The sequence below is a fragment of the Alternaria burnsii genome, assembly GCF_013036055.1.
Source record: "Alternaria burnsii strain CBS107.38 chromosome Unknown 726, whole genome shotgun sequence".
Lineage (NCBI taxonomy): Eukaryota > Fungi > Ascomycota > Dothideomycetes > Pleosporales > Pleosporaceae > Alternaria > Alternaria burnsii.
In genome coordinates this window covers 246,089-258,943 of record NW_024066126.1, presented here as the reverse complement: position 1 = coordinate 258,943, position 12,855 = coordinate 246,089, and the positions used below count along the sequence as shown (strand labels likewise).

The window sequence follows — 12,855 nt, the reverse complement described above, 5'->3', positions numbered from 1 at the left end:
AAACGCCGTCATGCTTTCGTCCCAAACGTAATTGGCCTAATCCATTAGGCTGACCGGGTACTCAAAGTCCTTTTGTGCGTCCGTCCCATGTAGTCTCACCTGGTACAGGCACGTGTGACTAGCACCCCAATTGCTAATTACACGCACCATGGTTCTCCGAACAGGCTCGGACGGCTCGCCAGCGAGATCAAACGTCTGGAGATGGTTCGACGCGTGGATGTTGTACTTGAATGACCCCAAGCACTTCCAGGCGGGGCCACTGATGCTGTGCGGTGGCGGGTCATGGCATGCCATTTGGCGATGGGAGTAATAGGGGTTGATGGGCGCGTCCGTCTGGACCCAGAGCTCAATGTCGCGGGGAGCGTTGGAGATGTTGCGCGCCGGCATCATGTTCATGGGTACGTGCTCGATAGTGACCTGCTTGGGGATGACAGGCCGTGGGAGTCGGACTGTGAGCTGAGCCTGACCGGCTGAGGTCCCGCTCTGTCCAGCAGAACACCAGCAGTCGCCTGGCTCTTCCCACTTGGTGAGCGCTGCCATAGGCGGGTTCTGTCCAGGCATAAACGTCACGCGGCGCACAAACTCGTAGAACCGACCAGGCTTGTTGTTGAAGGTCACAGAAGATAAGTCGGGCTCGACGATGGCGCCCAAGCCAGGGGCGAAGTAGTTGGGTTTGGTGAGGTGGTGTTCGTAGTTTGCGACGAGGTTAGCTTGGGCTAGAGAATTGAGCCGGATCTGGTCCATCATGGTCTTTCGGGTCTCTGCTTGCACCATCGTCTGGAACTGGGTGCTGTGGGCTCGCATGGCCTCGTCGATCTTCTTGTCCACTCGGACAGTCATGTCCTGGTAAGACTTCTCAATCTGACGGATGAACTCTTCGCGTGTGACTGCTTCGGGCCATGTAGACGTGTAGCCGCGGTCCTGGTGCAGAGCTGGGTTGAGGAGATCTTGGAGCTTCTTCTTAGATCTTTCCAGAAAATCATGCCAGTCCGCCTCCGTCTCAGTCGAACGCGCCTTGCCAAGCAAAGCAGACCAAAATTCTTCTGATATCTCCGTCGAACCATCCTCCTTGCGACGAACTATCATCATATCCGGCAAATCGTGTCTCAGCTCCTCAAGAGTTGCCCTCATCTCCCTTGTGCTTTTGCTGAACTTCTCGTCCATAGTAGACATGCGGCCCCACAAGAAATGATCTTCACCGTTTTCTTTGTAGGCTTTGGCGCGCTCTATTTCTAGCTGAACTTGCCGTTCAGCATCCGTGGAACCTCTTGGGGGAGTGATGATATCTGTGATCCATTCGTATGTATAGCCAACACGAGCACCTACGGCTTTCAGGAGATTTGGTGTCCGCGCTGCAGACTCGGGGTGCTCGGTCGCCATCATGTAGGACGAGGTCAGCCATCCCAATAGCAGGAAAGCAGCCAACGCTGCAAAGGCCCACGTCACAGGCTTCTTCCATGCCCACGCCGGCTCGTCGAACTCGGGCGGCTCTACATCGCCGAGCCACGCGTTGAGCTCGACTCTGTCTTTTTGGTGAGGGCGACGTCGCTCAGCCTGTCGCTGCAGTTGCGGTGCTGGCGGACCTTGTTGGTGAAGCCTACCCTGCTCTTCGGCAATCAGCTCCTTGAGGGAATCTTCGGTTTCAGCTGTTGTAGCGCGGACAGGCTGCTTCACATTCGCCCTAGTTCGCACTTGATCGTGAATGGATGTTTTGACAGGCTTCTCGGCTTGACTGGGAATCTTAGTCGAATCCGGGGTCTTGTTGCGAACAGGACCTTGAGACAGAACTGGGGTTGGTCCTTGCGTCCGTGCTCCGTTCACTGTGCGGCTGGCGGGCCTGCGATACGGTGCTGCAGGCTTGATGAAGGGATCTTGTGTGGTTGGCGCTGCTTCTTCAGGCTGGCGGTTTGGTGCTGCAGGCTGGACGAAAGGTGAGCTTCTAGGCTCGTCCCGGATGGGTCCACCGGCAAATGGGTCCTGAGAGACAAGCATGCCAGCCTCGTGAGCAAGGCCAAAAGACTTGGTGGTGTTGCCGACAGATGCTGCAAAGTCATCATCGCTGTGACTGAAGTCATCACTGTCGATGAAAGAGTAGCCGGGGGTGACTTTTGATTTGGATGTGGGGTTGCGCGCGGCGTCTGGCGAGAGCTTGCCGCTGTTGGGGATTTTCTTGACGGAGCGTGACGGACGACCGCTACCAAGTTCGTTGGCGCTGTCATCCCGGTGATCTTGCTCTTCCTCTTCCTCCTCTTCTTCCTCCTCATCCTGACCATTGGCGTACTTTTCGAGCTGGCTTTCCATGGCCTGGGTGAAACCTGTAGCGGGGGCAGCCGGGAGCTTGTCAGGGGCTCCAATGCGACCGCTCGCGCCGTAGGCATTTGATCTGCGGTTGGCGACCTTGGTCAAGGTCGTCGTAGTGCGTTTCGCAGCGGACGCTGTGGCGTTAGTGACTACTGATTCTGCGGTAAAGGAGTTTGCTTTTGCGCTGAGCCGGTCTGAGCGGCGATTCCGCCCACCAGGCGTGCGTACCTCCCCGTTAGCACGTTGAGACATGGCGATAGTCTGTCAATGTCCCGATTGGAGTCTAGAGTGATGTCGAGCCAGGAGATGCGAATCCAAGGACAGGCGACAGGGACTGAGTTTCTTGCTGAGCTTCTGTGAGCATTTGTCTGTTTTGAAGTTGAATCGCTTGGATGGCCAGTTGTGAAAGGAAGGCAGACGACTGGAGCCGCCCAACAACAAGGTGCAACAAAGAGATGAGGCCGACTCGCAACAATGGCGACCATAACAGAGAACAGGGGTAAGGCAAGTAGCTTCGTTGCAGCCAGCCGACGAAAATTTGCGCGGTGAAGACGAGGGTGAAGGTGAGGCATGACAACACGTGCATGCAGGCTCATGCATGGAGACGTTTTCACACCGCAAGGACATGGGTAGGAGAGCGCGCCAACTTACACCTCGTTCTGTGATCCAGCTCTTTCGCGTCCGGACTGCGCGGTCCCAAACGCGTCGTCGAGCAATGTTCCAACTCTTCCTTTAACACTTGCGATGACGGTGTTGTTGGCGACGGTACCTGCAGTGGGTCCGTAAACACGTGGACAAACCCTCACGCGTCGAGGCCGGCAAAACGGGCGTAGGGTCGTAATGGCTGGGAAAACTTTTGGCGCTCGTGTGTGTGCAGTTTGCGACTCGCGATCATGTTCCCAGGATCCGGCGCGATGTTCTCCAGTGTGTATTGATGGGTGACGATGTGATTGTTGAAAGTTCGAGGTCGCGCTTTGAGGTGCAAGGGTTCAGCCTGTCCGGAAGCCACCGCAAACGGGAGGTTAAGCGAGCAGGCGCTTAATCCGGCGGTGTGTGACATGGCAGTCTTTGACACAAAAAACTAACTGCTAAAGGACGCAAGCAGACATGAGCAAGAATAGCAGATTGGGAGAGACGGAGCATCTATCAGAGAGACTGGGAGCTAGTGTCTCCGCTACCACAAGACATGGATGATGCATGAAATTTCCGGGCCCAGCTGGAAGCGGAGCACGAGACCCTGAGAGCCACAACGCTTATTTCGCCGTCTCGCATGTACCTGCGTCACCCAACTCTAGTCAGAGGAAGGTATGTCGTACAGCGATGCTGTGACTGGTGCATGTAGCTTGAGGACGGGGAGTGGCTTGTCAAGCCCGCGCAACGTCTTTGGAGTGTAAGGGTTGCTATTACGATCTACGGCTTGCCAGGCGATGCCACCCGCAGTCGGTCCACCATGCCACAGTCCCTTGCTCTGACAACACGCTACCAAACTTGACATGCTCGTCCATACATGGCTTTGTGTCTACAGTTGTGATGTTGTCTACCCAAGCGTGACAGTAGAGCAACACACGAGGACGGGTTGTGTCTGTGACATGATGCACTCGTACATTTCGTCCGCTGCACTTGGGTACCTTCTAGCAGAGCAGATGAACACGATCACACATCCAGAATGCCATATATATTCGAGAATACATGGCGATGGCACAAGGCAGCCAGACAGCGCTTGCCATATCTGGAAACCTATCCGCACACGGCTCTTCTCCCACCACTAGTGCCACAGCCCATGAACCCAGCATCTCGTGCTGCCGCGTTTTTATATATCTGCAACCTCGCAATCAAACACAAGTCTGCGATCGCATAAGAGCAACCGCCCCAGTCACATCCTCTTCTCTCCACATTCTAAGCTCTCATAATGGTTGTCGGATCTGTTCTTGTTACCGGGTAAGCTGCCCCTCCACCCCTCCATTTAGCTATGCGAAAGCATCACGCTCAATTGGTACTGACGACGGCGCAGTGGAACCGGCTACATTGGCTCCTTCACAGCCCTTGCCCTCCTCGAGGCAGACTACAAAGTCGTCATCGTCGACAACCTCTACAACTCCTCTCCAGAAGTCGTGAACCGCATCGAGCTCATCTGCGGCAAGCGACCTGCCTTTTACCAAGTCGACGTTACAGATGAGGCCGCGCTCGACAAGGTGTTTGAGGAGAACCCAGACATCGACAATGTCATCCACTTTGCTGCTCTGAAGGTGCGTCCGCTTCTCGACCACGAGTCGAAGTTGTACTAACAAACCTAGGCCGTTGGAGAGTCTGGCGAGATCCCCCTCACATACTACCGTGTCAACGTTGGCGGCTCGATTGCGCTTCTCTCCTCCATGGTCAAGCACAATGTCACAAACATCGTCTTCTCTTCTTCCGCGACCGTCTACGGCGATGCGACGCGTGTCCCCAACATGATCCCCATCCCTGAACACTGCCCCATCGGCCCGACCAACGTATACGGCCGCACAAAGTCCACCATCGAGGGTGCAATTACAGACACCATCGAGGCTGAGCGCAACAACGCGAAGAAGGCTGGCAAGGACGACAAGGAGATCAAGAAGTGGAACGCCGCGCTGTTGAGGTACTTCAACCCCGCCGGTGCGCATCCCAGCGGTATCATGGGCGAGAACCCTCTGGGCGTGCCATACAACCTCCTCCCCTTGTTGGCGCAAGTTGCGATCGGCAAGCGCGAGAAGCTGCTCGTCTTTGGTGACGACTACAAGAGCAAGGACGGCACTGCGATCCGCGACTACATCCACGTCCTTGATCTAGCGCGAGGCCATCTCCAGGCGCTCAACTACCTGCGCGAGCAACAACCCGGTGTCAAGGCATGGAACCTGGGTACCGGAAAGGGGTCGACCGTCTTTGAGATGATCAAAGCATTCAGCACCGTTGTGGGACGCGACCTACCATACGAGGTTGCGCCGCGGAGACAGGGTGACGTGCTCGACCTGACAGCGAACCCCACACTTGCCAACAAGGAGCTCGACTGGAAGACCGAGTTCACACTGGAAGACGCTTGCGCCGACCTGTGGAAGTGGACAGAAAACAACCCAGAGGGTTACGAGCAGCAACCACCAAAGGAGTTTTTGGACGCATTGAAGAACAAGAAGGCGTAATTGAAGAGGTACAGATTAAGGAAGAAACGCGCATATGAGGATGTCGAAGCGCTACATTTTGCACATCTCCTTGACATGATTACCTAAGTTCTATGGTTACAAATGAGACCCTTGGTTATTGAATCGTTCCAAGTTAGTTGTCTGTGCGATCATTCAATCTAAGAATAATTCCAAACTTCACGCGACGTCATGTATTTGAAAGTCAGATCTGGGTATAACATTATCTAACATGTAGTCGACTGCTGTCCCAACTCCAGACTTCGTGCCAACACAAACATGGCCGCGCAAACGCTCAAAAGATTTGATACTCAGCCGATGTGCGGCATACTCCATCAACGCCTAGGCAATGTCCTCAATCGGGCAGTTTGGATGCAGCACGTAGACTGCCTTGTCGTTGCCCTCACCTTGGCCCTGTTCGTCTGCAAGTCCTTCACCCCGGATCAACATGAGGTATTGCTCCTGGAGTATTCGTTAGCACACAGATGACCATACGTCTCGAGTTCTGACATACCTTGACGACCTTCTTCAGCACCTTCTTCGCAAGTGTCCTCTCCTTCTCCAGATCCTCTTGCGTCTCCATTTCATTCTCCTTCTGCTCAAGGTACCAGATGAGCAGCTCTTCCTCTTCGACGCCGTCTTGTGTCTCTTCTTGGTCCTCGTTGACGCGCTTGACAAACATGTTGCGCATAGCGACGTACTTGTCGTGCGTGATCTTGGTCTTCTCGCGTGGCGCGACGGCTGGTGTCGCTGTTCGGTCTCTAGAAGCGTCTTGCTGATCGTCCATTGGCGCATCGGCCTCCTGTTCTGCTGCGGCCGCTGCAGCAAGCAACGCCTCATCATCGTCGTCTTCAACCTCGACGTCGTCCTTCTCGACCGAGATGATAGACTGGCGGAGGAGGTTGTAGGCTTCTTTGACAAACTCGGGGGTAATATCGCTGACGCAGTTGGCCTTTGCAATAGCCTCCGAGAGACGAATCATACTCTCGAGTTGTCGGACAGTAATACGGTAGCTGTTGCGGCCGATGCCACCTTGTGCATCGTCTGCTCGTAGCTCCTTGTACTTCTCGACTAGTGTCTCCCTTGCCTCATCGGTAAATTCTGGCCTAAAGGTCCTCGCGAAGCGGATGTAGCGTTGCAATTGCTCAGTGTTGAACTCAGGGTCTACAGCTTCGTCTCTGTGCTGGTGAATACCAACAATGTGCTCAGCCAGATGGCGATCGACTGCCTCGTCGCACTCATCCAGTACGACGAAGAAAAGATCGAAACGAGACATGATGGGCGCAGACATGTTGACGTTTGCACGCAGCGTTGTCTTGCGGTTGTAGCGTCCACCGACAGGATTAGCCGCAGCAAGGATAGAGGTTCGGGCGTTGAGGGTGGCCTGGATGCCGGCCTTAGCAATCGAGATTGTCTGCTGTTCCATAGCTTCGTGGATAGCGACTTGATCGGCAATATCCATCTTGTCGAACTCGTCGATGGCGCAGATACCGTTGTCAGCCAGCATGAGAGCACCGGCCTCGATCGTGAACTCTCCAGTCTCCTCGTCCTTGACTACCGCGGCTGTAAGACCAGCAGCTGAAGAAGCCTTGCCAGAGGTGTAGACGGCGCGAGGAAGGAAGCTGCAAATGTACTTCAGGAACTGTGACTTGGACGTTGACGGATCGCCGACGATGCAGATGTTGATGTCTCCACGCAACGCCATACCCTCGGGTGTCTCTTTTGATACACCGCCCATCAGTTGCAGCAGGAGACCCTTCTTGATGACTTGGTGGCCGTAGACCATGGGTGCTATCGAGTCGACCAGTCGCATGAAGATGTTGGGCTTGTGCACCATATCCTTGAGATCCTGAATCTCCGCAGCAGTCAGCGTACCGAGATACTCTTCCTGTGCCTCCTCGCCGCTTGTCGCGTTTGACTCAATCTGTCCTTGGCCAAGAGATGCGAGAATGTTGCTCGCCTGGCCTGTCAGATGGTGGTTTGAGGTTTGTCCGGGAGTAGAGTGATCTGGCGAGACCATGCACGCCAGGAAAGACATGCGGTATGTCAGGTCGCGCACACCAAGAGCTTTGAGACCGCTGACACCTGACCCACCGACATCGTTGCCTCGCGTGGTGTTTGCGGTATCCCTCATTGCTTGGGGGCGCACACCAGGTACGCGGAACTGGCTCACGTCTGGGATGACAATCACTGTGCCCGTAAAGATACACTTCTCGCCAGCCTTTGCCCGATCCACCATCTCTCCACGAAGGATAACATCCATTGTTCGGGGCATGCTGCCAGTGGGAATCTCTGAACTGTTCTCCTGGATGCGCACCTTTTGCCAATCCACAAAAGTTGATTGCCTGATATCGAGACGCCAGCCCTCCCTGTTCATGCAAGTTATGTTGGGACACTGTGTCGGCTCTGTGTACTTGAAAGTCTGTTCGATGTTCGGCACGACGGTGTTGCAGATCTCACAGACAAAGGTGGCCATTGAAAGCTCTGGCCGAACTTCAGATGTTCGGGTCGCAGTGCCAGAGATGGAGAGCAAGCTGCCGATTGATGTGGTGCGTAGCTGGCGAATACGGGACACAAGAGGCAGGTTGTAAAAGGCCAGGGTGAACAGCTTGTCAGTCTGCTGGTTCGACGTCTTCTCGTTGAGACTCTCGTTCTGGCTTGTGGCGTTGCCAGCGCTCGAGGTGCCGGCTGCAGAGGCAGTCGAGGCGGGCTGCTTGTGCTGGCGGAAGTACTTGGGCTCGTACTTTGCGATGAGGTTGTGGAGCGACCGGACCATGTACGGCAGGAAGCGGTAGTATTCACTCGCAATGGCCGCGGCCAGAATGCCATCTTCGTGTCTGAGGAGATGTGTGTAGTCGACGTAGAGAGTGGACAGTCCGTACAGTCGCATGCCCCGTATTTGGGCAATGTAGTATTTGTCTGTGGTGGGCACGGCACTCGAGGCGGGAAGAGCCGACGACGAGGGATCTTCTGTGTAGCTGTCCTGACATCAGCACCGTGCACAGCATGAGGCTGCTGTCGTGAGGCTCACTTTTCGAGGAACTCCTGGAACCGCAGCGATAACGTCTCTCCAGTCACGTCCACTACCTTGGGGATGTCTGTTCGCGGGGCATTCGTGCGCCTCCCTGGTACCCGTGCTCCGATAATCTCGTCGTCAGGGTCTCCCTCTACATCGCTGTTCGCGCCGGCGCTTTCAGAGGGTGGTCCGCGGGGTCTCGCAGACGAGGATCGCATTTGCGGTGTGCGTGCATCGTTACCGTACGCGCTCGAGGGAGTGGGAGCGGCATCAGAATTGAGCGCGAGGTCCAGTAACGAAGACATGGTGTGCGTATGTGTGTGTTATGTGGGGTGCTGTTTGCTATACAGGAGTCTTGCGGGGACTGTAAACACGCGAAAACGCGGTCGCGCTGTCCGGATGGGGAAGTAAGTGTGGGTCTGTGCACGCCATGAACATCACGACGAATGGTAGGGATACAATACACGTGTAGCATCGGTGAATGCTTCTCAACGTCCTACACATCTCAATTACTGTCAAAAGGTATCATACACTAAACTATCGTCAAACCGCTAAGATTAACCCCATGTTCCACCACCGCCCCTACCAGCCCTCCTCTGTGCACTCAATCTCCAGTCGTCTTCACCTGCAAACTTGTTGTGCAGAGGCTGTATCCTCTCGGCCTTCTTCCTCTTGCTCAGTCTGTCCGTTGGCGCGACCTTGAAGAACGTCGGCGCCGCTTCGACAAGCCACTTTGGCTCGATAGCACTGCAGAAATGCATATACTCCTTCGTCGTCTCGACAAGAGAGTGGTATATAACGTGTTCAGCAGGCTTGCCAAACAGTGAAGAAGAGGGATGGAGGTAGACTGGCGTGCCCTCAACAAGCGTCTTGTAGCCCTCGGCAGGATCTTTGCGCGCCGAGTTGCGGAAGAAGCCTGAACACAGAGCTTGTCGGACCTTGATCGTGTTGCGGCCACACGACACGACTTGGTGTTTGTGTCGTGCCATAATCTGCAGCAACTGATTTCGGACGTCGCGCACGCGCTGCATGTTCTTCGGCATGACAAAGTTCTCATGGCACCATGGCGTGCTGAATCCTCCCTGCTTCCAGCCGTTGTACACGTTGAGAAGGGTTATGTGATCGCCAGAGGGGTCGTTGAACTTCTGCTTCTTCTGGTCGGCCTGTTGTTGCTTGTCACGCGGACGGTGGAAAACGTTTTGGGTTGCGCTGATCATGGCCACAATGGTCAGAATCTCGTCTGAGCACTGAAGCTCGACAGATTTGATGAGTGACTTTGACAGGGACGGGTCCATCGGGAAGTCTGCCATCTGTCGACCAAGACGCGTCAGCAGACCCTCGTCGTCCAGCGCGCCCAGCTGATACAACTCTTCCAAGGCAGTCAACATGGTGTTGGTAGGCGGTGGATCCATAAAGTCAAAGTGCAGCAGGTCGTTGATGCCCATCGCTTTGAGCATCAAAATCGTGTTCGACAAGTTCTGGCGCTGGATCTCCGGAATGGTAGTCGGCAACATCTCATTCTGGAACGCGGCCTCGGTGTACAGACGGAAACACTTTCCTGGTCCTGTCCTACCTGCTCGTCCACTCCTCTGGCGAGCCTGGGCTTGCGAGATGGGGGTGATCTGTAGACGGTCCATTCCCAGCTTTCCATCATACGAACTTTGTTTGACAAAACCCGGGTCGACGACGTAGTAGATGCCGTCTATAGTCAGACTGGTCTCGGCGATATTGGTGGCGATGACGACTTTACGGGTTCCGTTGGGGGCGGGCTCGAAGATACGAGAGGCTACCTCGGACGGCAAGGCACCGTAGATGGGCAGAATCATCAACTCCGGGACGTTCGGACCCAAGGCTTTCATGCGCTCTGATATAATCTCGCAGGAAGAGTCAATCTCCTCTTTACCTGTCAGGAAGAGCAGAATGTCACCGGCTGGCTCCGTCAAGTGGATCTGCATGACCGTGACCAGCGCCGCGTCCAGGTAGTCAGACTCCGGCTCTTTACTGTACATGACCTCTACCGGGAAGGTTCGACCTGGAATCGAGAATATAGGACACTTGTAGAAGTATTCAGAGAACTTGTCGGCATCGAGGGTGGCACTGGTCACTATAAGCTTCATGTCCGGGCGTCGTTTGAGCGTCTTCTTCAGCAGTCCGAATAAGACGTCTGTGGCAATTGTGCGTTCGTGGGCCTCGTCAAGCATGATACAGCTGTACTTTGACAGCATGGGATCCAACAGAATCTCACGCTGCAAGATACCGTCCGTCATGTACTTGATGCGGGTGTCGGGTGAAGTCTTGTCTTCGAATCGAATGGTGTAGCCAACCTCGTTACCAAGAGCGCAGCCAACCTCTTCAGCAACACGCTTGGCAACACTCATAGCTGCCACACGCCTGGGCTGAGTACATCCGATAACCAGCTCGTTGCCATAGCCAGCTTCAGCCAGATACTGGGTCATCTGTGTGGTCTTTCCAGATCCAGTATCACCGACGACAATCAGAATCTGATGGGTTGCAACAGCCTCAAGAAGCTGGTTCCTAAACCTGAACACAGGCAGTGACTCTCGCTGCTCCTTGATGCTCATATTTGTACGTTTGCCGAATGAGGTTTCCTTGCTGTTCGTGGAGATCTTCTTCCATTCCGGCAGGGCCTGGCTGGGCTCATTCGTTCGAGTGTTGCGCAGGTCGCTTGCAAACTGTCGTTGTTGAGCCATGGGATCATTCCACTGACTACTCAAGTCGACGTTCGCAGCCTCCTTTGCGGCCTTTTCTTGGGCTTCTTGTTGTTTGAGGTCGCGGCGTTCCTTTGCCAGCGTATCGCCAGCCATCGCAGCGCGATTGAGCGAGCCATCGGGCGCCTTGACAACCCGGATTGGTGAAAGCTCCAGTGATTGCTTGGTCTGGCCGGCCAAGAAGGGCGGCTCCTCTTCACGAACTTCAATGTCGACATCCTCCTCTTCTTCGAAGCCACCCTCGCCGTTGATGTGCGCGTTGAAGTCCTCGTCGATGTCGGGATAGTCTGATTTCGGTATCACGCCAGAAGCAATGAGCTGTTTGATTTCCCACCGTTCCGGAGACGTCATGCGCTTCCGCATACCATTCTTGCGACTGTTGAAGCCATCCTCTACAACAGGCACCGCACTGTCAAAGCCCGGTATTCCCCCGAGTCCCTGAGAGTTTGCGCCTGTTCCAAAGGATGCTATGCGTTTGCCGGGAGCAAGATCTTGACCCGTCCGTTGGTCCACCTCTTTCATCGACAGCGAAATCCTGTTGTTCTCGTTCTTGATGACCTTGACCTTGACTTCTTGCCATCTCGACACGAGATCGGATGGGTGGTTGACCCGCCCTTCCATCATCTGCGTGACGTGCACCAGCCCGTCGACCTTGCCTTTGACGCCTTGCAGGTTGACGAAGCAGCCAAAATCCTTGACGCCTGTAACCTTGCCATCGTATACTTTGTATAGCACAGGCTCGTCGTCGAGCTCGGGAGTGGGTGGCCGTCGGAACTCGTCGAGATCTTCGTCGCGGTACTTCTTGCGGCTTCGTTGCTTGTTGTTCGGTTTGACGGTGCGCGTACGCCCAAATTCATCTTCGAAAACCAGCTCGTCGTTCTGTTGCCCCCTTCGCCGCGGACTCCTGGACCGCGAGCGAGAGTATGACCTATCCCTCCGCCTGTGTCGCTTGCTCCTGCTCATGTCGTCGTCGCTGTCGTATGGGCTCATGCTTCTTTTCCGCGACCTCTCCTTGGGCTTGCTGCTTGGCGCCTTCCCTGCCAGGCCCTCCAGCATCGCAAAGGTGTCGTCCAGCGCGTCGGCTTGCGGCGCATCCTTCTCGGACTCTTCGTCTGCTACCTCGTAGTCCACATCCTTGTCGGGAATCGCCAGGCCCTTGAAGACACGCGTTTTCCGGTCCGTCGCATCGCCGCCATTCTCTCCGTTTGCGCCAGATTCTTTCCCGTTTGCGCTCTTGTTCTTGTACTTTGGGTGAAGCGTCAGGATGAGACGGTCGATGCTCTCGACCAGACTCTGGGGGAACTCGGCGCCCATGACCTCCAGCTGGTTCTTGAAGTCTGTGACGCCTTTGCATTTCGCATGTTGATCGATGACGAACTCGGCAAGCGTCTTGTCAGATACGCCGACGTGGTTCTGAATTTCGGACGTGACTTTGGAGACGAGCGACAGGAACTCGAGGTTTGCGAGATCGTCCATGGCTACGGCTTGGGCCTGCGCGGCGCGCGTTCTTCGTGTAGGCGAGGCGGATTCACAGACGATGACGCAGTAATCGCAAAGGGGCTGACGGGTTGTGCACTTGCAGAATGTCGCGCCAAATCGATATGCGACGACAAATCCTCCACCGCTGGGGAAAGATTGAGTGAACGGACGGAGC

At 55.1% G+C, this 12,855-nt stretch overlaps 3 protein-coding genes across 3 annotated transcripts; 1 reads left to right on the top strand and 2 right to left on the bottom strand.

Annotated features, from left to right (window-relative positions):
- Positions 1 to 36: 36 nt before the first annotated feature.
- On the bottom strand, positions 37 to 2,553 carry GT037_010244 (uncharacterized protein; the record flags this gene model as incomplete). Its single annotated transcript, XM_038935291.1, has 1 exon — positions 37 to 2,553. One exon carries the CDS (start codon positions 2,551 to 2,553, stop codon positions 37 to 39), a length of 2,517 nt encoding a protein of 838 aa, XP_038782087.1.
- A 1,657-nt stretch (positions 2,554 to 4,210) lies between these two features.
- Positions 4,211 to 5,459, top strand: GT037_010243 (udp-glucose 4-epimerase; the record flags this gene model as incomplete). Its single annotated transcript, XM_038935290.1, has 3 exons — positions 4,211 to 4,239; positions 4,313 to 4,547; positions 4,596 to 5,459. The coding sequence occupies 3 exons, from the start codon at positions 4,211 to 4,213 to the stop codon at positions 5,457 to 5,459; spliced, it is 1,128 nt and encodes a 375-aa protein (XP_038782086.1).
- Positions 5,460 to 5,798: 339 nt separating this feature from the next.
- Positions 5,799 to 12,677, bottom strand: GT037_010242 (pre-mrna-splicing factor atp-dependent rna helicase prp16; the record flags this gene model as incomplete). The annotated part of the gene is made up of 4 exons (XM_038935289.1): positions 5,799 to 5,918; positions 5,971 to 8,434; positions 8,488 to 8,623; positions 9,059 to 12,677. 4 exons carry the CDS (start codon positions 12,675 to 12,677, stop codon positions 5,799 to 5,801), a joined length of 6,339 nt encoding a protein of 2,112 aa, XP_038782085.1.
- Positions 12,678 to 12,855: the final 178 nt, after the last annotated feature.